This window comes from Eublepharis macularius, chromosome 5, assembly GCF_028583425.1.
Source record: "Eublepharis macularius isolate TG4126 chromosome 5, MPM_Emac_v1.0, whole genome shotgun sequence".
Classification (NCBI taxonomy): Eukaryota; Metazoa; Chordata; class Lepidosauria; order Squamata; family Eublepharidae; genus Eublepharis; species Eublepharis macularius.
This window is the reverse complement of record NC_072794.1, coordinates 103,962,897-103,990,874: the sequence shown is the minus strand read 5'-3', so window position 1 is coordinate 103,990,874 and position 27,978 is coordinate 103,962,897. Positions and strand designations below refer to the sequence as shown.

General features: G+C 45.9%; 2 protein-coding genes and 1 non-coding gene across 3 annotated transcripts; 2 read left to right on the top strand and 1 right to left on the bottom strand.

Annotated features, from left to right (window-relative positions):
• Window positions 1–1,236: 1,236 nt before the first annotated feature.
• Window positions 1,237–4,392, top strand: TMEM167B (transmembrane protein 167B). The gene is made up of 3 exons (XM_054979190.1): window positions 1,237–1,330; window positions 1,568–1,699; window positions 3,028–4,392. The coding sequence occupies exons 1-3, from the start codon at window positions 1,321–1,323 to the stop codon at window positions 3,108–3,110; spliced, it is 225 nt and encodes a 74-aa protein (XP_054835165.1). The 5' UTR covers window positions 1,237–1,320; the 3' UTR covers window positions 3,111–4,392.
• Window positions 4,393–7,532: 3,140 nt separating this feature from the next.
• Window positions 7,533–7,878, top strand: LOC129331569 (small Cajal body-specific RNA 2). The gene has a single exon (XR_008597216.1). It is a non-coding gene; the product is annotated as a small Cajal body-specific RNA 2 (non-coding RNA).
• A 6,563-nt stretch (window positions 7,879–14,441) lies between these two features.
• Window positions 14,442–27,514, bottom strand: CFAP276 (cilia and flagella associated protein 276). The gene is made up of 5 exons (XM_054979219.1): window positions 27,337–27,514; window positions 18,415–18,531; window positions 18,045–18,160; window positions 15,323–15,456; window positions 14,442–14,629 (listed from the first exon to the last, which is right to left on the bottom strand). The coding sequence occupies exons 1-5, from the start codon at window positions 27,415–27,417 to the stop codon at window positions 14,559–14,561; spliced, it is 519 nt and encodes a 172-aa protein (XP_054835194.1). The 5' UTR covers window positions 27,418–27,514; the 3' UTR covers window positions 14,442–14,558.
• Between the last annotated feature and the right edge of the window lie 464 nt (window positions 27,515–27,978).

Sequence of the window (27,978 nt, the reverse complement as noted above, 5' to 3'; positions counted from 1 at the left end):
TATGTGTATGACAAAAAATTGCCCTTTAAATCTAAGTGAGGAGGAAGACTGCACATCCTCAGAGGGAAGGCTACAGTGAGCTGACTTAAGATAAACTTTCTAACAAGCATACATAACTAATAGAAAACTGGACTCCAAACAATCTGGAAAATAAAAGGAAAGTTACAACAGGAAGTAGGGGTAAGCTGATATACTCAACTACAGTCATTTGAAAGTTGCTGTTTGTAATGCAGTGGACAGATCATAGGACTGTAATGCAAGACTGCAACATTAGGCATACATAAAATTTACAACCTGATCATATGTATGTTTAACTGGAAGTTCTATTGAGTCTGGTAGGCCTTGCACCCAGATCTCTGTGCAAAGGATTGCAGCCTTACTTGCAAGAGTTCCACTGAAATTATATGGAACTACTTCTGAGGAAGCATGTTAAGAATCAAGTTATAATAGGCCTTTGAATATCTTCCAGTGTTTTGCCATTCCTCCACTAGGTGAACTCTCCAATCTGCTCAGCAGTCCATCAGCAACCAGCATTTTGCTATTTTTCATTATCTAGTCAAGATATTTTGCATGGAATACTAAATGGAAATGGCAAACAACTGGAAGCAGGTGGCTTTCATCAAGTGATAATAATGGAAAGCATTGCTTTCTGCTTTTCCAGCTGTTGCTCACACCTTTGTGCACCCTCTATTGTCTTTGTCCTTGCCCTTTAGTTCCTATAATAAGGGTGCGGTGTCGCGTGCTCTTTTCTTGACAGGAGAAAGCCCAGCTAAACCTATCTTGCCTCTGATAGGATATCTTGAGTCAAACAAGTACAACACAAGACATTTGTTTACGAGTCTGTCCTGTGCCCACCCCAGACAAAAACAGAGTTGAGAGTTCCATGTTGAAACGTAATTTCTCTGCGCACGGGGCTAACCTGAAGCAGGAAGGGCTTAAGAATGTAGTACGTTTTGCAAAACCAAAACAAACAAAACATAGAGCCACGATTAATTAAATTACCTAAAATTAACAGACGTATTCAAATAAACAAAAAAGACATTCAAACACAAACGCTTCACTAATTGCATATTATTAACGTACTCTGTATGGAAGCTGATAAAACATTTTCAATACGAATACACATTAGGGAATAATCTGTGTTCGACTAGTGCTGCCTGAACCAATTGTACCGCTTCCCTAGGAAACAAGGCATCATAGAGAGTATTTGTCGTCAGAACTTGATTGGTGCTGTCTAGTAGTTCCGGTGCCGCGCTGGCCTTTGCTTCGTTCTGGGAGATGCGGTGAGGGCGGCTGGACTGTGCCTTGTGGGCCGCCGTCATGGCCAACGGTGAGTTGGGAGCTGCCTGGAGTTGTTAGTACCTTCGTGCTGGCAGTTTTCGGGCTCTCTGCGCATTGTTCTTCGGAGAGCCTATTAAATACCCCCTTCTTTGCTCTGGAGCGGATTGGCTCCCCCAGAGGGTCTGTGTGGAGCCTTCCCAGAGCCCCTTCCTTCACCCCCGAGACAGGTGGCGAAGCTGGTAGTGGCCTTGCTTCCGCGGTGACTCTCTTTTTTCGCTTCTTGCAGTGTATTCTTTGGACGGGCTGCTGGTGTTTGGCCTGCTCTTCGTGTGCACCTGCGCCTACTTCCGGAAAGTCCCTCGGCTGAAAACCTGGCTGCTGTCGGAGAAGAGGGGGGTCTGGGGGGTATTTTATAAAGGTACGAGCCTTGCATTAAAGCAGGTGCAAATTGAGCGTTGGCCAAAGGTCTTCCGAGAATGGCAGGAGAGAACGAAGTTCAGAGATTTCCGAGGTCATGGGAATACTTATAAGAACGGGAGGTAAAGCTGGGAACTGTGTTATGGTATTCCTACCTGGAAGTGTTTTCCAGTTTGAAATGTTGTGGCATGTGAAATTGCCCTGAGTCTTGGGAGGACTGGATTGGGTTAATTAATCTGCTATGTCTCCCCAATGTGATTTTGGGGTATATCACTTCAGCCTCTTAAAGGGCATCAGAGACCCTTGCAATTTATGGTTTGGGGTGTGACCAACCTTGCATATGATGCTATTCTGTCTGAACCCACTGTGTCTTTATAGTTCTTTCTGAACTTCTCTACAAGCCTAAGATAATGATGATAGCGCTAGAGTTATTTTCACTTACTGGATTGTGTAAACTAAATTGAGACATCCCATCTTACAAACTACTAAAAAAATTCTAATTTCTCTGTAGCTCCCCATTCCTTGAATTTGAACTCAAATTAGAAGTAGGAGTTAAAAAGCTGTTATCACAGACTGATTTACAGTGTGTGTAAATAAGCCCTTGAGCTTTCCTCTTAATTCTTAATTCTTGAATTGTTACTTTGGATATGAGTATGTCAAGAGATTTAGTTCTGCTCTGTTTGCAGAACTTTGGAAATAAAAGCACTCTTGCACATTGTTTGGGGTCTGGTCACTACTTACCAGTGGTAGAGGAACAAAAAACAAATGCTGGGATTCTTGTATTTGGTTACTTGTTTTTGTTTCTGATTGTTAGTCTGTAAATTCCTAATATTTTACTGTAGAAGTCAGATATAAGATTCAGAGACTGTGTCAAGCACTTTAGGTGTTTCCAGTATTGTTCATGGCATCTCAGACACATTACATTAATGTGTTTAGATAATTGACTTTTGAGTCAATTATCTTTAGTCCTGGACTTTAAAATACAGCAAAAAGAGTGCCTAATAACTTTTGGTTCTCATGTTGCTTTTCTAAATGTTAAGAACAGATGTCATATATTGCAATAAAAGTTTCTAAATTTTGTTAGTATTTATTGAGGTGTTTATTTTGTCAAACAGATGGAATTTATATTTTTCAGTGAACAATTATAAGTATGGCATGAGCTTGATGGACAATTAGAACTGCCAACTTACTTGCATTTTGTGTCATGGTTTCATGTCTGTAACAATAAAGCAGTAAGTCAGGTGTTTTACTTTTTAGTTACAAAAATTGTGAATCTGCATGAATGTGTTCTGTATCATCTGTTACAAGTAATCTCTTTTTCCCTTACAGCGGCAGTGATTGGTACCAGACTCCATGCAGCAGTGGCAATATCCTGCATTGTCATGGCTTTTTATGTTCTCTTCATAAAATGAATCCCAGGATCTTGGATGGACACTGTTTGAACGAAAATGCTAAAAAAGGCATATATATTTTGCTTCAGAGGACAAAATCTCTTAGAGAAACTAACACAGCATCTTGCACAGATGTCAAGAGGAAAATTCCCTGTGACCAAGCTTTGTTTGAGACCAAGGGAGTGGCTTTTCTAATGGCAACTATCCTCTGTGCTTCTAGTAGTGCTCAAACATTATCAACAAAGATTGTTTCAGTGCAGATTATTAAAATCAATATTATAGTCTGCACAAAGAAAATGTCACAAGTTTGTGTGTCACTAATCTAAATCAGTAAGGAAATTGTGTCAAATAGAAACAGATAAAGTTTTCCAGGGAATGGCCCAGTGTGGAAGGGGGAAGGGTTAATGTTCCTGGTCCGTTAAAGGGAATTGTTTTGAATTCCAAAAATGTAATATGAGCGTCAAAGGAAGACAGAATTACTTTTGTTAACAGTTCTTTGATTAATGCACTTTTGAGACTTGGAGCTAAAACTATCCTAAGATTAGTGACTAGGTGTAGTATATGAGCTAGTGGCATTATGAAAGCTCTCTGCACAGTTCAGAGAAGGGCAAATGTGCTATTTATTCATGAAAAAAGAGATCTGAAATATAAGAAAACAAATTCTATTAGGTGATATATTCCTGTGCCCCTTCAAATATTTATCGTAACTTCTTAAAATGGTTAAGAAGAGAAGCTGCACATTCTGTGTAGCTAAGCTAATCAGTAAGAATTGTTGTTTTGAACATAGCCACAGTTGTTGGATGCTTACATGTTGGAAAAAGCAGTAGGGACGTGTGTTACACAAGTTAAAATTTTAAAGATCATAACTTGTATATTTTGGGCAGTGTAAAAACTTTAAAGATAACAATTCATGTTTGTTTTCTGTATTACTTTTAATGATCCACTTCTTCCCCACCCCTCAGCTTCTCCTTTTCCTCTGAATTTTAATCGTAGGAACTAATCTCCTACAGTAGGAGAAGTATGTTTAAGTTGTACATTTACAATGTTGAAAATGCTTGAAAGGTCTAAGATTACAGACGATTGCAGCATTGAGATCTAATTTATTTTCTTCTGTTGTATGTATGATACCAGTTAGATTGAAAAGACTGTCAATTCCCACCCCCTAGTTTTTAATCTTTTATTACAGGCAAGTACTGTCATCAATCACATGTCTATAAATCAGAAACAAATATACTGGAGCCCTGACCTGGCCTGTAGGTATTCCAGTAATATATGTCTGAATAAATTTGCTTTATTTTTCTTTCCAATGCCCCATATTTAGTAAGTTACAGGACTCTCCTGCTGACAGCTTAAGATTTACAATGAATTTTGTGTGTGAGATATTGCAAAGTGTGGTGTCCAGAGACTATTCAGCTCCTATTCTGGAAGATACCTGAATTAATTAGTTTTCCTATTTATTTCAGAGTAGGTTTCAAAATATATAGCAATTATTTCACAGCAACACAAATAAATGAATCTTTAACAACCTTCCACATTACAACCCCAAAACATTTTTACTTCAACAAGTATTATATATAACATTTTCTAATAATGCTGGTAAATTTTCTGATTTCTCAACCGAAACAAAATTAGCTTAAGTCTTTGGGATAAAAATTTGGAATTTCTGTCCTCATACAGATGACTAGTCAAAGGCTCTGACTGGATACTTGTAAGATTTTCAGTAGGTACAGTTCAATTAGTACAGGGCATGGGGAAACCATTTCTAATATAACTTCTATCTTCTCTTGCTCTTTTAGTGCTATAATTCTTGTTTGAGTGCGTGTGTGTGCCGTCAAGTGACTTCTTATGGCAACCCTATGAATAAATGCCCTCCAAAATGTCCTACCATTGACAGCCTGGTTCAGGTCTTTCCATAGCTTCCTTTATTGAGTAAATCCATCTCAGGTTGTTTGATTCTTATTTTATTTATAGTCTGCTTTTCTCACTGAGAAGGAAGGTTGATTGCATAGTTAGGTCTTCCTTTTCCCCCATTGCCTTTCACTACCATTATTGTTTTTTCAAGTGAATCTTGTCTTCTCGTGATGTGACCAAAGTACAACAGCCTCAGTTTTGTCATTTTAGCTTCTGGGGAGAATTCAGGCTTGATTTGATCTAGAGCTCCCTTATTTGTCTTTTTGGCTGTCCATGGTATCCATAAAATTCTCCTCCAGCACCACTGATTTCAAATGAATCAGTTTTCTTGTCAGCTTTCTTCATTGTCCAACTTCCATACACAGTAATGTGGAATACCATAGTATGTATTCTCTTGATCTTGGTCCCCAGGGATACATCCTTACCCTTAAGGATCTTTTCTAGTTATTTCATGACTGCCCTTCCAAGTCGCATTCTCTTTCTCATTGCTTGGTTGCAGTCTCCTTTTTGGTTGATTATTGTGTCAAGAAATAGGAATTTCTTCATTGCTATCTTTAAAATTGTGTAATTCTTCAGTAGTCATTACTTTTGTCTTCTTGATGTTCAGCTGTAATCCTGCTTTGGCACTTTCTCCTTTAACTTTCAGCAGTAGGTCGTTATTTTCTGCCAGTGATGTGATGTCATCTGTATATTTCAAATTGTTCATGTTCCTTCCACCAATTTTCATTCCAGCTTCTTCTAAATATAACCCAGCTTTTCTTATGGTATGCTCTACATATAGGTTGAACAGATCAGGAGATAATATACATTCTTGTCTGACACCTTTGACAATTGTATGACACCTTTGTCTGACACCTGTTTCCCCACATTGTATCCTAACATTAGCCTCTTGTCCAGAGTACAGGTTGTGCATCAACATAATCAGATGTTGTGGTACACTCATTTCTTTTAAAAGCACCTATATTAATTCTTTTGAGAGGCTTGGAATTCAAAGGAAAGTCTGAGAGCTTAGTTAAGTATCCAGGGGAAAGAGTAAAGATTTATTATTATCATAAAGGAATTAGAAGGTACAGAACAATTAGAATGAAGAAAACAGGTAATTGCTTAAGAGGAGTGTTACTGTCCATGACAAAATAAGTGAAAAAATTCCTAGCAGCTTGGTTATTGTCTTTGGTATAAAGAAATTATTGGAATTTAGAAAATGGCTATCAACCATTAACCCATTTGCTTTTTACATTCCTCAGATAACATCACATGCAGCAATTTGCTATGGTCAATAGCTCTGTTTAATTTATATTTTTCAGTTATAACATCTTTGTCCCCAGTGGGCCCAGAGGAGCTTACATGTTTCCAGCTTATCCTCACAACAACTTTGTGAGGTAGGGAAGGCTGAGAGTGTGACTGGTCCAAGGTCACATAGTAAGTTTTCATGGCAGAGTGGGGATGTGAACCTTGGTCTCTCAGATTCTAGTGTGACATTCTGCTACACCACACTGACTCTTTTCAGTTGAAAAGCTCGGAACCTATTCTGTTCAGTACCAAAAGTGTCAGTTTAGTTTAATATTACAGATATTCTAAATTTATCTTAGAACAAAAATATGTAAAAAGAAATAATGGAAAATGCTGTTAAGATAACTGATTTAGGTGGCTGTTTTAGATGATGATGTACTACTGATTTTAATGCCTGTGTAGACAGGTCACTATTTTAGAGAACAAAATTCTGTGAGAACGGTGGTGAAAAGCCATGTGGGTTAATGACATCTAGTTCTACTGAGCTTGTATCCGTGTTTTGGAGAAGAGAACTAGGCAGGCAGAAGGTGGGAGAGTATTGTAAATATTGTATCTGACAAAGGGAGGAGTTCTGACTCTGGAAAGCTCATACCCTGGAAATCTAGTTGGTCTTTAAAGTGCTTCTGGACCCGAATTTTGCTTTTCTACTACAGACCAACACGTCTACCCACCTGCAACTATTGCCACTGTTAAGTAGTGCTTAAAATGCTGTAGTGGAAAGTACACCTCTAGTCACTTCCTGCTGTTTGGTTTACCAGCAGGTAAGACGCACACACATACAAAGTCCCTGGTTGTAGCGAAAATAAATGGAATTAAATTGCCTCCGGCGCTTGCACTGCACTGCGGGAAGTCCTGTTTTACACACAACAGTCCCAGGTTCAGAATTCGGAGACTGGTGCCGGGAAAGAAAGATAAGAACAGAGCTCACCCTGATTCCCTTCCATATGACGTTGGCACTCCTCCCCCGCTTCTTTTTTAAGCGCCTCCACTAAGCCAGAAGCGGCAGAGGGCCTTTCTGTCTCCTGGAGGAGGGAGAGGCTGGGGTGGTTCCCACAATGCAACGCGGAAGTAGAAAATGGGGGCGTGTCTGCCTCCACTAAGCCGGAAGTGGCAGAGGACCTTTCTGTCTCCTGGAGGAACGAGAGGCTAGGGTGGTTCCCACAATGCAAGGCGTGGAAGTAGAAAAAGGGGGCGTATCTGACTCATATTCGAGTGTGTGTGGCGGGGGGAGAGTGATGGTGGCTCGGGAGGAGGGTGTGGGGCCGGGTGTGTGGATCCTGCGTGTGCTGAAGTGCGTGTGCGTGGGTGACTGAGAGAGAGAGAGAGAACGGTGTGGCCCCCCCCCCCCCCTCGCGTGCGGCGCTTTTTCTTACACATTGATCTTATTTGATCGGGCCGGGAGGTCGCCGCTCCCTCGGCCTGAAATGAGAAGAGGCCTTTGCTGTGAAGCCTTCGGGCGCTGTACAGCGAAACGGGTTGCAGGCGGCGCTGAGCCGGAGATGATGAATTGATCAGATAGATGAGGCCGAATGGAGGCGGGGCTGCTCCTACCTCTCGGCCGGTGCGTACTGAGGCGATTCTGATCCGGTCTAGGCAATGCAGCGCCCGTCCCAGTCCGCTTATCGGCTGTAAATGAACGGGTCCTCACCCACCGCTCTCAGCGCCTTCCCTGGCAGGCGGCAGTTTCGCCCTTTTATTTTAATGGGCGAAAGCCTCGTTTGCTGCTGCCCTACGGCCCTGCCTGTTCCAGAGCCGACCCCGCGGTGGAGGCGCTTAGGAGTCTGGCGGCCCCTGGCTTTGCCTTGCTGATCTGGGCGGGGCGTGGCGTAGCTGGCAGGGGGCACGAGTGGACATGGCATTCTGCCTGCCCGCCCAGTGAATCCTGGGGATCATCAAGGAACAGTAGAATAAGACCCAAGTTTTGCCCTGCCGGTGCAGACAGCTTGAGGGATCGCCAGGAGGAGCGCAGCGGTGCTTCCCTGTCGCTGATGCTCTAGGCACAGTGCTGCTGGCACAGGGGAGCAGGGTCCTTGATCTTGTCCCCATCGAGTGAGAAGAAGTGTCTGTTTCAGGGGCCATTTGGCCTTCCAGCAGTGTCATAGTGTGGTCTACCGCCTCCTGGGGCAGCAGGTGGCAAAGCACGCGTGTGCTCTAGTCCTGCTTCATGACTCACTTCAGTGACGTTATGGCACAGGGGCGCCCCCAACCTTACTCCGGCCTGCCTTCCCATTCGCCTCCCCACTGCCAACCAAGGGACAGTACGGGCAGGCGAGCAGCGAGGCAGCCCGTTTCCCCACTTGCCTCCCTGCTTCCCCGCCTGCCGCACCACCAGGAAGCTGGGCAGTGCCTGTAAAGGGGTGAGAAGGTAAGCCCACTTTAAGGAGGCAGCCCATTTCCCGCCTGCCACGCCACTGGTGTGCCCGGCAGTGCCGGCTAGGGGGTAGAAAGGCAAGCAAGGAGGCGTGCTGCCTCCCTGCTTCCCCACTGCTGGGGCGCCCGGCAGTGCCAGCAAAGGGGTGAGGAGGCAGCCTGCTTCCCTGCTTGGCTTCCCGCTGCCTGCCCCACTAGTGGGACGCCTGGCGGCTCTGACAAAGAGACAGGAAGGCGAGCAGCAAGGCAGCCTGCTTCCCCACTTGCCTCCCCGCTTCCCCACCTGTCACACCACCGGGGCGCCTGGCAGTGCCGGTGAAGGGGTGGCCCACCTCCCCGCGTTCCTGCCTGCCACACCACTGGGGCACCTGGCAGCATGTGGGAAGGGGCAGCCCACTTCCCTGCCTGTCACGCCACCGGGGCGCCCAGTAGTACCGGTGAGGGGGAGAGAAGGAAAGCAAGGAGGCAGTCCGCCTCCCCCCCCACACCACCAGGGTGTCCGGCAGTGCCAGTGAAGGGGCAAAAAGGCAAGCGAGGAGGCAGCCTGCTTCCCTGCCCGCCTCCCCACCTGTGGCACCGCCCAGAGCGCCCGGCCCACTGGGCGCTGAGGCAAGTGGCAGCAGCAAAGGGGTGCTCTTGGGGGGGCATAGACCAGGTGCCCCCTCAAAATTTTGCGCCTGGGACAGCTGCCCCCCTCACCCCCTGCACGCTACGCCTCTGCTGCCTTCCAGTCCAGCCTTGCCTGCAGAAATTGGCTTATTTCTATTGGTATGTAGCCAGAGCTATAGTTCCATCTTAAATGCTGGAATTTACTATTTATAGCCCATTCTAAAACTTCATTCTCTTGCGTGTAGGAACGAGTTTCATGATGTTTCATGATGAAAGCAGCAAAACTAGACCAGCCACAAAATATAAGAGTAAAGTGGGTAGCTTGTTCCAATCTTAAAAGCTACACCAACAGAAAGTCTGCTCATAGTCAATGTGAGTTTTTTGCATACATGGGAGATTTTCCAGGTATGCAAAAAAAAAACCCTTCCAATTGGCCTGAGTGTGTCCTAGGAAGCAGATTGGTAAGAGGGAGGGGTGGATTGGAGAATTGGCCTGCTCAGCTTCCTGAGAGATTACAGAATCCTGGAAAGGAAGGTGTTTTGAGTGGAATATCCCAACAGTTGATCTCCATCCTCTATAATTCCCCACTCCAGCTATTTCAGTGTCATGATACCTTTTTACGATATTACTGCAACACAGACTGCTGTTGTAACAATTCAAAATGTCTCCCAGCCTCTTTCCCAAATCTGAAAGTTCCTTCTCCCTGCCATGGTTTGCGGTGATCCTGTGCGTCAAAGGAAGGATGATAAGCCTCACACTCCATTAGGATGTTTTGATGCTTAAGTAGATAAATACTGTTTTTAATATAGGGTCTGCGATTTGGGGGCAGTTCTTTGACCTGAAAGCTCGTGCTAAAGTTCAGTGCTTGCATTTTCTTTATCAGGGGCTCACTTTAAACATTTATACACACTGATAATAAAATGAGTGCATCTGACTGTGTGCATTTTCCTAACAAGAACAAAACTAGCTAGTTTTGGATGTCTAGGTTTACTGAGAATCACTTCCACACCTGATAGCTTTAACAGCTTTTGAACTTCGCTGCCACTAAACATGAGGGAGCGCACACACACACATTAACAGTTTGTTGTCAAAGGAAAATAGCTTGGAGAAGCTCACTGAAATAGCTGAGAACCTCTTTTGGGCTCTGGCTCATGAAAATCTTTGAAACACTATAAGAGGTTTTGTTCTGGCTGCAATATACATGATTTCCATTCTGGAATCTACTTTAAAAGGTAGTGGAATCAGACTGTTCAGCAAGCATAGTTGTTGAATCACAGTGTTCAAATTATCTTGGTTCTGTACTGAGGTTTAAAAGCTTACTGTTTTTTATCTTTAAAAGAAAATACAATTTTAAATAGCACACCTAATCTTTGATTCACAGTTAATGTCTGCTTCTTCAAATGCTTTCTGTAATAGAATTTTTCATTACCATAAGAAGAAAGAAAAGCAGGCACATGAAGAAACAATAGGAGGTGGAGACATGGAACACGAAAGGAATAGAGTAGGATGTGCATTGTGCAAATCCTCATGTGCTTAAGGATAGGCAGGTTTGTATACTGTTGGCAGGAAGGAATCCTGTGGGCGAGAGAGGAACTGAAGGAGGTTTAGAATTGCTATATACACCCTGATGCAAATTCTGCTAGTTACAGCATTTGCTCTCACTGCAGCATTGTGATGGAAGAGTTAAAGTAGCGAGTGCTCTGAAGCTGAATTTCATATTGATTTGAACTGACCAGACTTTTTGGCACTAGGCTTCTTAAAATTTGTTCTAATCTGTGACACAGTCATTGTGTCTGCTAAAGCCTTTTTAATTGCTCTGGCCCTTGATCCATTATTTTTCACTTGCATATCTTGCACTCAGTTCCCTGGTTGGCTGGGAGGGGGGAGAAGACAATGAACTCAGTGTACTTAAGTGATTCTGGGCATTTTGTTCTTTGTCCTTGAAGAATTCTAGTTAAATATTGGGCAAATGTTATGAAAGGTTATTCAGAGAATCTGCCAGTCTGTTATCTTCAAGTTTTAGCGCAAAAAGAAATATCCTGGATTCTTTGTAATAGACTAATGATTTCCAGTGTGTGTGTGTTTCTTTAAATGCTTGGTGTGGTACAGATGAAGAGTGGGTGTGAAAGGGGTGAGTGAGATGATTGGTTGATGACGGAGTGTGGGTGGAGTTGAGAAGTGTTACTAGAGTGAAATCTAATTGGACAGTAGCAGTGCTCTAGGGGCGGAGTTAATTGCTGTTTTTAGTTAGTGAGGGGAGAAAAAGGCATTCTGGTTTGGACAGGCAAGCTGTGTGCAACCTGAGAGTGTCTATATATTTCTGAGAGAGAACATTGATTCTGGTTTAGACATGCAACCTGTGTGGAAGCCTGAACTGTGTAAGAGAACATTCGTTCTGTCCAAAACAGGCAAACTGTGTGCGCCTGAGAGTGAAAGTCTGTATACCTGAGTGAGACATTGATCTATCTGAAGCAGGCAAAGTGTGCGCTTGAAAGTTGTATCTGTGTCTGAGCCTATGTAAGGAAACTAAGAACTGATAACTATCTTTGAAACCATGAAGCTTAAAGAATACTGTGAAACCGACACGCTTCTTGTAAAAATAAATGTTTATTTTGTTTTTGTTTTTCATCCTAGAGTATATGTTACTCCTATATCCCATTTCTATCCTCAGGGCCACATAGTCCCACAAAGGCCCTGATGCTTGGGCATGTTATTAAAGGGGAAATTTAAATTAAATACTTTGGAATATAATTCCTGGTGGCAGCAATCTACCCAGAGGATGTAAGAAGAAGAAGAGAGTTAAAGGAAAAATCTAAGGACAGAAAGGAGGTTGTGACATAGACATTTGTTGTTTACTATGAGTTAGGAGGTGTGTTAAGGTAAGCCATACAAATCTGTTAAAACCCAGTGCTTGTCAGGCTAGAACAGGGATAATACCTTATTTTGATGGAGATGTATGTTTTAAAGGAATCAGAAACATATATAGCAATTCTTTTGTCTGTGTGACTTGTTTGAAGTGATGTGAGCAGTGTCTGCAGTGAGCTACTCTCCAAAGAGAGGAGACTGGCTGGCTACGTAACAGGAGTTCTGTCGCCTACTTCACATAGATCTTCTTGATGCTTGGACCAAACAGGTTTCAACTTGTCCAGTGTTCATTTTGAACTAATTGGTTATCCTATGATTAGATGGCCTGAAAAACCTTGAGGTACTTTGTGTTGCTTTTTATATGATACTGGTTTATACTGGTTTGTTTTTTCTTGAAACGTGACTGCAGCACCATACACTCAGATCCCCATTTGCTATGCCATTACAAAAATTTAGAAAGCACAGAACAATTATACGGTCATTGAGTTGGATTCCAAGGAAAATTCCCTTATGCTACAATAAACATGTTAGTCTTTAAGACGCCACAATATATTGTGCTGTCATAAGTAAGTGTCTTGAATGGGAGAGCCACTACACAACACCTTGGGCTAACATCTTATATTTCTGTATCACCTTCCTCCAAGCTAAGTTATAAACATTTGCTTATTATGCCACCTAGGGAACGTATTAAGTGAAACAATATTTTGCTTTTTTATTCATTGTAACTTTTATGTTCTTTGTATATGTTAAATAATAAACTTACAGTCTAGTTTGAATGAACCTGTATGTTTTCACGTGGAGAAATTATTCTAGGCTTATCTTAGCTCACAAGAATGCCTGTATCGTTTTTGCCAACATAAGAAAAAGCAATAACCTTTTGGGAGCGCTAGTTACATCTTTCCACCAAACTAGTTTGCATTCTTAAATAAGCTTTCCTGGGATTAAGCCTTACTGAATAACATGGGATTTACAGACCAGTTTAGGATTACTTCTATAGCAACTGACTACACCATCCTACATAGATTTATACTCGTCTAAGCCCATTTACCTCAAGGAATTTACAAGAGTATAACTATGCATAGGATGGTATTGTAACTCTGTACTGGTCCATAGTTCTGTAAGTGGTTGCAGAACTCCAATTTATAATAGGTTTCATAGCGGATTTAGTCCCAGTAATAAAACCTGAATCATCCCCGCATCCTTCTGGCAACTATTGCACATTACCAAGTGACCCTTGGGCTGCCAAGATAAAGAAAGAGGTAGACATTCTCCAGTGGACCCAGGAATATGACACTGCCTAACTAGTAGTTATGAATGGCTACTGTTGCTGCTTGCTCCTACGTATTTGCTGTGAAGTTCTTGATGACTAAAGCAAAGTTGAGATTTGTACAGTGAATTTCCATTTTTAAAGCACAAGTTCCAGCATGGCCAACAAAAGCAAGATAAAAGTTGTTCATTCAAGTAGCCTTACCAGGGATGTCTAAATAAATTGCATTTCTGTAACTGAGCTTTAAGAGAGACAACTCAGAGTGGGTTTAAACTTCTCCTGCTGTTTAGCTAGAGGGACTTGTATCAAAGGCTCGGAAGCCAGGTTAATGATGTAATAATGACAATAAAACAATTGTTAGTTCTAAAAAAGAGCTTAACAGCCCATGCTCTGCAGTGATCTTGCTCTAAGGCAAACTGTTTCAGAAGGGGTGTGTGTGTATCTATACGCACACACACAAGATCTATATACAGAGGAGGGATCTTGGCTCAACACTGAAGCCGCCCCCCCAAGTGGCCTATGGCCTCCCTGCTGACAACATTTGTTGTGTTTTGAATATTATCTTGGTCTCAAAATGGTTTCCAGCCCACAGCTCTCCCCCTACTTCCCAGTTGAGTTGAAGGAATGAAATACACTTCCCTGTTTTGATGGCAAACCACAAGAACAGGTTTTTCAGGATATTACTGAAAATAATCATAGAAAGTATACAAAGGTGTTCTGAAAAGACAGGGTGGACATGTTGTTCTGAAGAAAATAAAAATGTGGGGTTTATTAGGTAATTTACTGTGGATAGAATTATTCCAGATTAGAGTGGTTTGGGTAAGATTAGAGTTTCATTTAAATAGAAATAAATGATTCAATCCAAAATGTGTATTTCAGAATTCTACCACTCAATTCCATAACTAATTCTATGAATGTATTAGGCTTGGTAAATTTAAGGTTTGGCTCAAAGACAAGACACAGGGTGTACCTTTCAACACTAAGGTAAAGTATCCCATTGTAAAGATAACAGGAAAGAATGTTTGCAATCTAACTAGAGCTCAGTGTAGCTGGAGGGTTTAATTAAGAATCTAAAAGCAAAGCAGACAGTAAAGAATTAACTCAGCTGCAAATTAATACAAGCTAAAGGACGGAAGCAGGATGGCCTTGCAAAACTTTTAGTGATAGAAGATCCCACCATTCTCTTTACGGGAGTATCCACTGTTGGTGGCTGCAGTGTGAGGACTCTCTAGGAAAAAAGTAAAGAGTGTCAACTTTTACTAAGTATTGAGAAGTGTCCTAGTAAGAGTCCAAGCAGCATCAAACAGACGAATCTCTTGCAATATACAAAATTGAGAAATGCCCACTGAAATGTTAAGGAAAATAACACAGATAATGCAACTGTAAGTGAATACATAAAACCTACATTAAAGCTCCATAACGGCTAGGAAAATGTTCCATTTAGGCAATAAGAATAGAATGGGTATGTACTAGGCAGAAAACTATGGAATCTAGGTTGATCTGCTGCTAAACTTTTAAAAGATTTTTTAAAAAGCTGGCTCATTTTAACTACATATAACTGGCCTTCAGCACTGATTTTTAAGAACCACCAAATATCTTCCAAACTTGCAGTTTGTTATGTGTGAGCTGCCACATTCATTTCAGTAGGATGCTTCAGTTGTAAAAGCTAAGTAAATATACTAGCTGTAAAGAAACAAAACATCACCCTGTTATTAACCTATTTACTTATAGTAGATAAGCTTAGGCTAGAAGAGGTGTGATTACATTCTCTTGAAAGAAGGCCTGCTATTAAAAATAGTTAGAAAGCACTAATCTGGAGGAGTCAGGTGTTTAAGAAATTGAATTGCCCAAAGGTGTATGTGTGTATGGGGGGTTATACTAATATCCTAATCAGGGATACATGGCTACCAGTTGCACTTACCAATAGCTCCCTCAGTGCTGTGGATTGACTCTTTTATTGGGTTGACCCAGTGTCTCACAGAGATGCCCTTGGAAGCGTGAGGCTGAATTGGAGGCATAATGCGTTCTTTCACAGACTCTAAACCCTTCAAAGCTCTGTAGGCCTCAAAGACAAGCGGAAGGATATGCATTAACATGTAAGAAAATATGAATTCTTGGGCAAGACAATCTTCTATACTAATAGTCATGTGGCAGCTAGGTTTCTGTCAGTAAAAGATGTGGTGGTGGTGGTGGTGGTGGTGGTGTGTTTCCAGGGCAGTTCTGGCCTTTGAGGGAGGATTCACTGAGGCCAGGCCCAGAAGCAACCACCAGATGACTTGATACCACATGACTTGCCCACTCCTGGCAGCCTGCAACTGTTCAACAGCAGGCCTCCCCCGAAGCCAGTATAGTGTACTGGTTAGAATTTCAGAGTAGGATGTAAGACTCAGGTTCGAATCACCACTCCTTTGTAGAAGCTCACCAGGTAACTCTGATCCAGTCGCACACAGCCTAACCTACCTCTCAGAGTGGTTGTGAGGATAATATGGAGGCAAGGATAATGATGTAAGCTATTTTTGGTCCCCACTGGGGAGAAAGGCAGTATATAAATGAATTAAGAAATATAGGTGAAGATGGGGGGAAGATGAAAGGAAAGTTGTTTAGTGGGTTGAAAGGAGAGTTGGATGTAGGGAAAGGTGAGCACATGGAGGCTGCCAGGAGGATGGAAAGAGGAAATAGTGTGGGGAAGATGCTACAGGGAAAAGTGAAATGCCGCCCAAGTCCTTGTAGGTTCCCCAACATGCAACTGGGCCAAAGGGGAGAGGCTGCTGGGGGGGAAGGGGGAAAGGTGAAGGTGGGGACAGACAAAGGAGGGTGGGAAAGAGAAATAGAGGCAGGAAGAGGAGGAGAGGCTATAGGATGCAGGGAAGGGAAAGAGGACTTGGTGGGGGAGGGGAAAATGAGATGCCCCCCCCATAAGTTCTTGCAAGTCCCCACTTGTCATTCCCTGTTTTTCTGTGCATGAGGGCTGAAACACTTTAGTCTCTCTTATTTTCCCCAGTGGGGCTAATGGCAACTTTAGGTGAGACAGTGATGTAGATCAGGAAGAAGTTGTGGGGGGGAGGCCTAAACACCCTTATCTCCTAGTGGCTATTCCACTCTAATTTGCACCCCTGAATCTGCTTTTAAGTAAAAAGAAAAACCTGTTCACGGTTCTCCCTTATCACATCTGTTTTGGCTCTGTGTGGGTTTTCTTAGTGCCTGTAAGTGTTTAAGTGACCTCAAATGCACAGCTTGGCTGATTGTGAAAAGTTGAGAGATGGTACGGTATGGGTATATGTACCCAGTAAAACGATAGTCTAATGTTCAAAAAGTAAACACTACAATGAAAATTAGGAGGGTAATTTAATCAGGATTACATTTGTACTTTGAATTTCCACTTGTGCTGAAATGGATGCAAGTTGATGTGTAGTTGCATGACATATAGGCTGATCTGCTTCCACCCTTCATCTTTTTAGTACCATCTGTCCCAGCACAAGATTCATGGTGGTCAGATGCAATGTTTATCCACAGGTTTACTGAGCATATTTAAACAACTATAAACTTGCCTCATTTTAACTTTGACAAGAACAGCAAGGAAAGTACTACTGCGGAGATGGCTTTAATGGTTTTGTGAGTGTTGTTTAGTATAGGCACAATGTCCTGTTTACTAGTTTGGTCTAATGGTACAGGGATCCCAACATGGTGCCCATGGGTTCTATGATGCCTGCCAATGTACTCCTAGAATCTGGTTACTTCTTCCCTAAAGCAAAAGGCCAATTCTGGCTTCCCTCCACCTCACTGAAGCAAGAGGTGCATTAGCAGACCCCAGGAGGCAAAACCTTTGAGTTTGCAGAGAACATCCATTTGGAAATAGATGCCCTCATCATAGAAGTATGGCTGGCTTACAAACACCCAACATTCTTGGATTCTATGATGCCTACTACCCTTTCTCAAAATTCCAAAAGTACACACAGGATCAAGAAGTTGGAAGACCCCATTCAGTGCCATCCTAAGCACAGCTAGCCTTTCTAAGCCCATTTCAGGGGCATTTTGGGCTGCAGGAAGAGAAGAGAGGCAAGTAAGTCATACTCGGTAAGTGGAAATCCTGTTCATGGAAACGCTCTAGTGGATTCAAGCCAGTGTTTGGTGTTGTGGAACCTGTATGTGCAAAAAGCAATGAAATTTGGGGGGGGGGGATCTTCAGTGAGGGGAGGGAAACTGAATTAAATTGCCCCCTTTTTCTTCCTCTGCTCTTGGAGTGCTGCTTATGGAGGAGGGAGGCAGTTTCCAGATTCCTCCCAGCAGCACCTCTATCCCTTAGGGTTGTTTGTCCATTCAGGTTCTTCCAACCCTAGGCATCCTCTTTCCAGCAGTCAAGAAGAGCTGCTGAGTGAAAGGGAACATGCAGAAAATCTGGGTTTGCAAGCACTTGCCACTGATGATTAATTGTACTCATCTCAATATCATTTGCTGAGAAAACATGTTAGGGTAATGGCTGCTCCCAAGGTTATGGCCATGTGAGAAACTGAATTACATGCCACTAGTGGCCTCATGATGTAGCTTCAGGAGTTGTACTCTTTTGGTACACTGGTGGAGAACACAAATCCTGGAGAAAGCTACATTGCTTGCTGAAATACGGCAACTGAAAGGATTAAGCTTACCCATGGTCATCAAAAATGGTCTCTTTGTGGAGGACTACCTTGCTCTTGTCTTTAAGCAAGTCTTTATGGTGATTATACAAGGAACTGAGGTTAAAATCCAGGCTGTCTCTGGAAACCTAGACAAATGGTTTAAAGAGGAAACAAAAACATCTCTTTTGGCATTTAAACTAACAATCATCTGCCATCAGTAAACAACAGAACTTACAAGTGATTAGAAAACAGTCCACGTGAAAGCAAAACTGACAACACAAAAACAAAGGCCCACCAATTTCCACTGAGGGTGATCAGTGGCATGTTTTCAACATGCAGGTGTTTGGGATGTGTTTTAAAGGAAAGAGGATGGTAGATGGCATCTCATTTATATTTTTACCTCAGGCTCTGTGTACCAGACTTCCCTTCTGGTGCTTGCTAGGGTAGGTGTGGCATGCAGTCGATTCCAGGGGTCTCGCTGTTGGGCCAGATGGGTGGGCAGAGTATAGGAAGCTTTCTGGACCAAGAAAAAAAAAGCATAAACGGCTTAAAGTAGTGACTGTCAGCCCTTGAAATCTTTTGACTCTGCCCACGTGTGAGTGAGGAATTAAACAGGGTTAACATACCTGTAACTTATGTTCATCGAGTTCTTCTGTGCTGACACACATGGGACTGCGCAGGCGCAGGCCAGCCGCCGGAGAATTTTCTAGAGCTTCCATGGCTCCGAAGGGGCCGTTTGTCGCGCGCCTCAGCGACCGTTTTCCCGCCCAAACGGTCACGTGATCCTCCAGCGACCAACGGCCCCTTCCCTCAGTTCTCCCTTGCCGCCGCTTGACCAACACACTTCAGCCATAACACCTTAAAAACACCAATTTCCGTTACAGCCATCACATTATCGTGCATTGGAGTTCACAGCGGGGTAGGAGGGAGGGTTGTGTGTCAGCACAGAAGAACTCGATGAACATAAGTTACAGGTATGTTAACCCTGTTTTCATCTTCGTTCTTCTGTGCCTCCACACATGGGAGTGTACCAAGCTTCACACAATAAGGAAGGCGGGGGTGAAGTCCAACACAATTTTATTAAGCAAACAAGAACAACAATAAATAGATATGCATATATACATCTATGTAAAAATACTGTGTAAGGACACATAAATACTCAATATTTACATATATACACACCCCCAGGTACATATATACACTTTCACTCAAGGGTACCCAGCAGGTACGCCAAGAAAGTCATTCCAAAACTCCCTCAGGAAAAAAGGGAGTGTAAGACAGCCTTGGCCACAGATACATCCTGCTCCGCATTGACATCAACGGCGTAATGCCTGACAAAGGTGTCTGCAGAGGACCATGTGGCTGCTTTACAAATGTTAACCAGGGGCACCCCCCTGAGGAGTGCCGAAGAGGATGCTTGGGACCGCGTGGAATGGGCTCTGACATGAAGCGGGCAAGCCACCCCTGCCAGGGAATAGGCCTTGCTAATGGCCGTCACAATCCACCTAGACAGGGTCTGTGAGGAAGCCCTGTTACCCTTGTCCTTGGCCCCAAAACATACAAACAGGTGAGGACTGGAGCGGAATCCCTTCGTCCTATCCAGGTAATAGGCTAGGGCCCTCTTCAAGTCTAGGGAATGGAGGGCTTTTTCCCCCTTAGAGGAGGGTTGAGGAAAGAATGCAGGCAGTGAGATATCCTGCGAGAGGTGGAAGGCGGACACCACCTTGGGCAGGAACCCGAGGCAGGGACGCAGGACCACCTTGTTGGGATGAAACACAAGAAAGGGAGGGTCAGACCGCAGTGCAGACAGCTCACTGACCCTCATGGCCGACGTGACGGCCACCAAGAATGCTACCTTGTAGGATAGCATATCCAAGGGGCATGTAGCCATAGGTTCAAATGGAGGCAACATGAGACGTGAGAGTACCAAGGACAGTGACCACTGAGGCACTGGCGCCGACACAGGTGGGTAAAGATTGTACATGCCCTTAAGGAACTGGCGGGATTGTGGGTGAGAAAACACCGTAGCACCCTCAATTCGGGTGTGAGCAGCTGATATCGCTGCCAGGTGGACCTTGAGGGAGGAAACCTTCAAGCCCATACCACGCAAGTGGCACAAATACTCGAATACAACCCCCAAGGGACTGCTGTCAGGCACCACTCCTTTAGCAAGTGCCCAAAGCTCAAACCTACGCCACTTGGCCGCATAAGCGCGCCTAGTGGATGGCCGACGAGCATTCAGGAGGACCCTCTGTACCTCGTCAGTAAAGCCTACAGGGGAGGAACGATCCGCCAAGCCGTTAGGTGCAGCTTCCTGGGATCGTGGTGGACTAGGCTCCCGTTTAAGAGAAGGTCTTGCCGAGGGGGCAGGCACACATATGTCCGTTGGGACATCCGCAGGAGCTTCGGGAACCAAACCTGCCGTGGCCAGAAGGGGGCCACCAGGATGCAGTCCGTCCCGTCCTCCTCTATCTTGCACAGGACCCTGGGAATCAAGGGGAACGGAGGAAACATGTAGTGCAAGCCCTGCGTCCACGTAAACTGGAAGGCATCCCCAATAGAGAGGGGGTCGCTCCCTGCCCTGGAACAGAACGTGTGGGCCTTGGTGGTCGCCGCAGTGGCGAACACGTCTATCACTGGATGACCCCACATCTGGAAGATCGGCCCAATGCACTCTACGTTCAGTTCCCACTCGTGGTCCAGCAAAGGGACCCTGCTGAGGGCATCTGCCCGGGCATTGTCTGACCCAGCCACGTGTATAGCACGGAGCGACACGCCGTTCTTGATAGCCCACTGCCAAGTGAGTGTGGCTTCCCGGCACAGGGCCATGGACACTGTGCCCCCCTGCTGATTCACGTAGTACATGGCAGTCGTGTTGTCCGTCTGCACCAAGACCTGACGATTTCTCAGCAGTGCTGTAAGAGACACAAGTGCGAAACGAATGGCCCTTAGTTCAAGCACATTGATATGGAGGGTCTTTTCCCTGTCAGACCAGACATCCTGCACAGACACATCACCACAGTAAGCCCCCCATCCCAACAGAGAGGCATCAGTGGTAACCGTGATGTCATGGTGTTGATACCCAAAAGGGGTCCCTTTAAACAAGTTGTCATCAGACAGCCACCAGTCCAAGGAGGAGAGGATGACCCTCGGGATAGAGAATTTGAGGGACGGAGGGTGCAGCAGAGCATCGTACCTCCGCACAAACCAGTTCTGGAGAGGGCGCATACGCAGCCTAGCGAAAGGCACCACAGAGGTGGCCGCTGCCATATGCCCTAGTAAGCACTGGATAGTGCGCACAGACTGGAATCGGTTCCTTTTAAACATGGACACTAGACCCCTTAGGGACCGAGCCCTCTCCAAGGGGAGCAGGGCCTTACCCTCCACAGAGTCTAACAGTGCACCAATGTAGGACACCTTGCAATTGGGCACCAGCTTGGATTTCTCCAAGTTCACCAGGAGCCCCAGGCGTTGGCAAGTGCTAAGTACCAAGCCAATGTCCTGCACCAGCCTAGACTCTGATTCAGCCACGATGAGCCAGTCATCAAGGTACGGAAAGATGGTACAGCCTTCTTCCCGTAGGAAGGAAACCACAGGGGCCACACATTTAGTGAACACTCGTGGGGCAGTGGACAGGCCAAAGGGGAGCACCTTATACCGGAAAACCCTTTGCCGGTAAACAAAGCTCAGGTATTTTCTGTGCTCCTTCCTTATGCCCACGTGAAAGTATGCGTCCTTTAAGTCAAGAACCGCAAACCAGTCTCCCTGTTTCAGCAAGGCGATCACAGCCGCCAACGTAACCATTTCGAATTTGGTCACCTTGAGGAAGGCATTAAGGCCCCTCAGATCTAAAATGGGACGTAAGCCCCCATCCTTCTTAGGGACCAGGAAGAACCTAGAGAAGAACCCCCTTACAGAGTCCTCATAGGGCAATTCTTCCACAGCACCCTTGGCCAAGAGCGACACGATCTCCGCATCCAGCTCGGCCATAGTGTTATTGACAGCTGTCAGGGGTGAACTGCATCTAGGCAGCTCAACAAACTCCAGCCCGTATCCCAGTTCAACAATCGTTAAGACCCATGAGTCAGATGTTATTGACTCCCACTCAGAGAGGAGTGGACTCAGTCTGTCCGAAAAGTTCGGGGATACGGCTGGCGTGACCCATCAGTACTGCCTCCCGGTGCCCTGCTGATCTTTCTGCTGGGCCGGTTGTTGTGCCGGACGAGGCTTGAAGGGCCGACGCCTCCTCTGCTGTTGTGCGGGAGGGTAAGGCCGCTGCTGGTATGCAGGATACTGCTGGTAGCCCGGCCGCTGATGTTGGTATCTGCCCTGGTAGTGGTAAGGGCCGGACCGGGGAGCGTACCGTGGCCTGGAGGAGGGCTTGTCCGCTGGAGCCAGACCCAAGGACCGCGCCGTCTGCCTGTCCTCTTTTTTCTTCTTCAGGGTCTCGTCGGTGGACTTGGAGAACAGCGAGTCCCCTTCAAAGGGCATGCTCTCCACCCTGGAACGCACCTCTTGGGACAGGGCCGTCGACCGCAACCAAGAGTGGCGCCTGAGGACCACCGCCGACGCCATCCCCCGAGCAGCAGTATCGGCAGCGTGGCTCCCGGCATTCATTTGCTGTTTAGACAGCCGGACAGCCTCTGTCTGCAACAGGGAGACGACAGCCTTCTGCTCAGGTGGAAGGTCTCGAGTGTAGGATGCCAACTTCTCCCAGAGGTACAATTGGTACCCTGCCATGATGGTCTGGTAGTTGGCGATCCTCAGACCCAGCGAAGCGACGATGTACTGGCGCCTGCCCATGGCATCCAGCTTCTTGCCCTCTTTATCGGCAGGCACCGAGGAGTGACCCGACCGTCGGGGGTTGAATTCCTCCGTGACCAAGGAGGAGGGTGGAGGGTGTTTCACCAGTGCCGGCCAGGTACCCTGCTTGATCTTGTAGAGCTGCTCAATCCTCTTGGATGTTGGAGGCTGATCACAGGGCACCTGCCATACCTTCTCCACGATTTCCTCAATACCCTCGAGCATTGGAAACCCAACGTACGCCGGATTATCCCCGTAAATACGTTTGAGGAGCTTGTCCTTGGTCTTCGGGGCTGCTGAAGAGATGTCCATCTCGAGAGCCTTGGCCATCCTTGCCATCTGGTCGGCGTAGATGCGGAGGTCCTCGAATGGGGAGTCCGCAGATGGCACTAGCTCCTCAGCTGGCGATGGTTCGGACCAGGACTCCGACTGGTAGCCGCCAAAGCTCTCCACATCCTCCTCATCGGAACCGAGCTGGGATTCCGGAACCTGGAGCGGAGGGGGAGCCCACGCCGACCTCGATGTCGAAGGCCTCGGTTCCGACACGGAGAAGCCCGCAGGTGCCCCCTCCCATTGGCAACGGTATGGCGAGGGGAGGTAGGAAGCCTGTCGATGCCAGGACGCAGTGGACCGGACTGATCGGACACTGTCCCCGGAACCACGCCGGTCACGACCGACCGGAGGTGGAGACGGACGGACAGGCGACGGACGGCTCCGACGAGGAGACGGGCTCGGTTCCAGCCTCGGCGACCGAAGGGGAAGCGATGGTCGGCTCCGACGGCGCGGGCTCGGCTCCGGCCCCGACGAGAATTCCGCGGGCACCGCCTCGAAGGCCATCGGATCCGGCACTGGCACGGAGATGTCTTCTGGCTCCGGGGAGCCCAGATGAGGGGAAGGCGTGTGAGGAAGCACGATGACCTCCTCCTGAGGAGCGGGACGCGGCGACCGGTGGTGCTTGGTCTTCTTCTTCTTCTTCGCTGGTTCCGAAGAAGACCTCGGAACCGACGCGCTCCCCGCCTTCGAAGGGGACCTCGGCTTCGACCTCTTAGGCTTCATCGGAACCGATCCGGCCGTCGGTTCCGACCGGGGACTCGGTACCAGGATCCTCGGTTCCGACGTAGGTCTCGGATCCGACCTGGTAGATGACGCGCTACGGGGCGGCCGCACCGGTCCCTGCGCTGGAGAGGCCGCTCTCGACGCCGAGGTACTCGGGGGACGCGGTTTCGACCCCGACCTCGCGGAGGCCACTGAGCCAGCTCTTGAATGCCGTTCGGCAGAGGGGCTAGGGCCGGCCTTGGGGGAGGGCAACGGAGCGCCTCCGGACATGACCTTCCGCCACAGGGAGGAGTTCAGTCGGGCCTTGCGCTCCTGCCGGGCCTTGCTGGTGAAGCCCTGGCAAATCTTACAGGCCGACACATTATGGGTCTCCCCCAAACAAAACAGGCACAGTTCATGGCCATCGGTCTTGGCCATTTTAGTGTGGCATTGGAGGCAATGCTTGAAGAGAGCCTTTGAGGCCATCTTCAGGGGCACGCGAAAGGAAGGTCAAAAACAGTCCGAGTCAAATTACCGAGTCCACAACAAAGTCCAAAACGAGATCCGAAGAATAGTCGAGGTCACGAAGTCCGAAGTCAAAAGCCAAGCAATCAGTCAGAATAAAGCACGAAGCACAAAAAAGCACAGAGCAACGAAGCTCACGTTCTCTCCAAGCGGCGGCAAGAAGAGAACTGAGGGAAGGGGCCGTTGGTCGCTGGAGGATCACGTGACCGTTTGGGCGGGAAAACGGTCGCTGAGGCGCGCGACAAACGGCCCCTTCGGAGCCATGGAAGCTCTAGAAAATTCTCCGGCGGCTGGCCTGCGCCTGCGCAGTCCCATGTGTGGAGGCACAGAAGAACGAAGATGAACTTGGCCTTCCCTGGTCACCTGTCTAGCCTGGCTTATCTCCCTGCACTCCTAGTATCTCTGGATCTCTCTCAGTAGGGCTGTCACCAGCAAGTCTATGGTCCTCAGCCTACAGACTTGCAAATTGACTTCCTCTGCTGCATTGTTGTTTAAACGCTCTGCTCAGCAGTTAGATCTCCCGCACCTCCTTTAGGTTGCTGGGAGGGAATGAACACAGTTAACTGCTACCCCTCCTCTCTCTCATCCCTTTTAATTTTCATGGATTGAACAGGGGCTTTAACAGAGATCAGAAAAACAGCATTCAAAATGTTAAGAAATTTAATGAGAAAATGAAAAGAGCACACATCATAGGTAAACACGAAAGAAGAAACAAAGAAAAAAGTCAATAAAACAATAGTCCTCTGATCCTAACTCTCACATGCTCTCAATTCAAGGTTTTGGCTATCAGATACAATGCTCTTCATGGTCTTGGTCCAGCGTATCGATGGGACTGACACTCCCTATGTTCTGCCACAGCAGCTTCGCTCATCTGAACAGGACCTTCTGCAGGTGCCACCTTGCAGATGGGCAAAATCAACAGCTGCTTGTAAATGTGCTTTCTCTGTGGTAGCCCCCACACTATGGAAGGGTCTACCTGAAGAGGTCAGGAAAGCTCCTATTCACCCGGCTTTCCACAACAATTCAAAACTGAATTATTCAAGAGGGCTTTTTATTCAGATAGAAGGGCTGAATTGTAAGAAAGTGGTCTCGAAGAAGGATAAGTAAAGGGATAGGGACTATAGACGTTACTACTATATACTGTCAATTGCTCTAAGTATGATCCTACTGGATAGTTTCTATGTTGTTTAATATGTCAGTCTTAGAATTGCTTGTGTTCTGTTTTGCATTTTTTCAACTCTGTATAAGATTTATTTATTTATTTTATATTTCAATTTATATACCGCCCATCCTCAGGGGCTCTGGGCGGTGAACAAGTTAAAATCAATAAAAACAAGAAAACAACAATACTAAAATCAACATACAAAACAATAATGAAATAAATTAACCAAGTGCAATGGTGGGGAGAATCCCCACCCCACCCCAAAGGTGGGAGGCCGACATGGCACCGCCCCCTTCAACCACCGAACGCCTGGCGGAACAGCTCTGTTTTACAGGCCCGGCGGAACGATAATATGTCCCGCTGGGCCCAGGTCTCCATTGACAGAGTGTTCCACCAGGCTGGGGCCAGGACTGAAAAGGCCCTGGCCCTGGTTGAAGCGAGGCGGGCTTCCTTAGGGCCGGGGACCACCAGTAAATATTTATCCGCTGATCGAAGCAGTCTCCGGGGAACATACAGGGAGAGGTGGTCCCGAAGTTTCCTGGTAGTTTGAAAATTTGAATTTACATACACAATTACATTGTTTATTGAAATGTCTTTGAAATTGACTGTACCGACTCACCCTGTGTAATCCGTCTTGAGTCTCAGTGAGACAGGCGGATTATAAATATTATAAATAAATAAATAAATGTTGGGAAATTGGGTTAGGCTATTGATTCTTGGAGTTATAAACATTTAGAGATCATACATTATCTTATTTCAGTGGTTTGGCGATTCCTCCTTTGTGGTCTGAGCAACATGTGCTCAAGATGGAGTCCAGGAAAAATGGTGAGTTTAATTAATCCCTCATAATGAATGGCTAAAATATGGCTGTTCCTTCCTTGTGTCGTTTTTTAAAATATAATTTTCTCCTTCTGCCCCTCCCTTTGCAGATCCTCTTTCTTTCCCTGTTCCAAAAGGAAGGTTTGTCCTTTCCTTTTGGTGCCTGGAGCTCTGTAGCTAAGGTGTGCCCTGGCTACTGCACTTCTGGCTAGAGCCATTTGCGTCTCTGGATAGCTTTGTGCTTGGCATTTGAATCGTGTCTATTACTCTTTGTAATAGGGTATGAGCTGTAGCTGAAAAAGTGAGCTGTGACTCACAAAAGCTCATACCCTACCACATTTTTTTTTAGTCTTATAGGTGCTTTTGGACTCTTCCTCTTTTCTACTTCTAAAATGTTGTGCATCTGAAGAGACAAATCCAAAGGATTAAAAATGTTCTACAAATCTTTGAGAGTACCTCTGCATCAACCCAAATTCTAATCCCAAAAGATCCCAAGTAAATTATTTCCCACTCTCCTTGAGACAGAGACTTGTCTACTTTTCTGATATTATGCTGCACACTGTACATTGATGGAGCTCTACAAATACAAAATTAAATAGAGGGTAGGGAAGTATCCTCATTGTTGCATGAAAGATGATTCCCCCCCCCCCCAGGTTACAGTAGAGGAGAAGGGCAGGCCTGTTCATGCAGCTAGGCTATTGCTTCTGCCCAATCCCCTTCTTTTACACCTTCTAAAATAATACTCTCTTCCATCCTCTTCTACAGACATTTTCTTTCTGGACCCTGAGAACAAGGACGAGCCTCTCCTCCTGCCCTTTGAGGATCCTTCTACAGCCAACTCCCTAGAAGAGAGACTGGACATCATAATAGTAGAGTGGAATTTATGGGAACAACTGTCCATTAGAGCAGCAGGAGACGAGGAGAGCTGTGGCACTGAAGAGCCCTCCTAGTGAAACAGTGTCCCTTGGTCCACCTTACCTGGCAATTCCTGGGCTGGCCAGTGCAGGTGTCTTCACTTTCATAATGGGGAAATGGGAAGGGGTCCCTGGTAGGCGGCATATTCCAGCCCTGGGAGACCCGAGCGGGAAAGCAGAAGTGGCGGCGGCGGCAAAAGCAGACCCGCCGGTTCTGACGCCGCGTGTCGCCTTTGTTTAGGATTTCGCAGAGGTTGCTAGGCGACGGTCCCGTTCGGTTTCAGGAGGTTGCCGCTGATCTTCTGCGCGCCCACTAATGGTCGGAAATGATACTAAGGAAAGCGGCGGAAGAAGAAGAACCCGGGGGCTGGAGGAATAAGGCCCGCGGCAAACAGGGCGGAGAGACCGGCCTCGTGTCTGGTCGGGGAGATACGTAAGGGCGGCGAAACTCCAAGGCCTTTCTGTTCCCCTCCGTTTGAAATAAGAAACTTTCCAAGTTTTTTTTAAGGACTGAATTTTTTTCATGGGTATCTTTGTGACAGTTTCGGTATTCTGAATAGTTTGATGCATTCTGTTCAAAACAACATTTTTTTTCCTATTTATAAATAGAGATTTTAAGATAAGCTTCCAATCGAGAGTCCTTGATTAAATTTAGGACAAGTGAGCGAGTTAAAAGTATTGCAAAGAAATTCTAGTGGAAATTGGA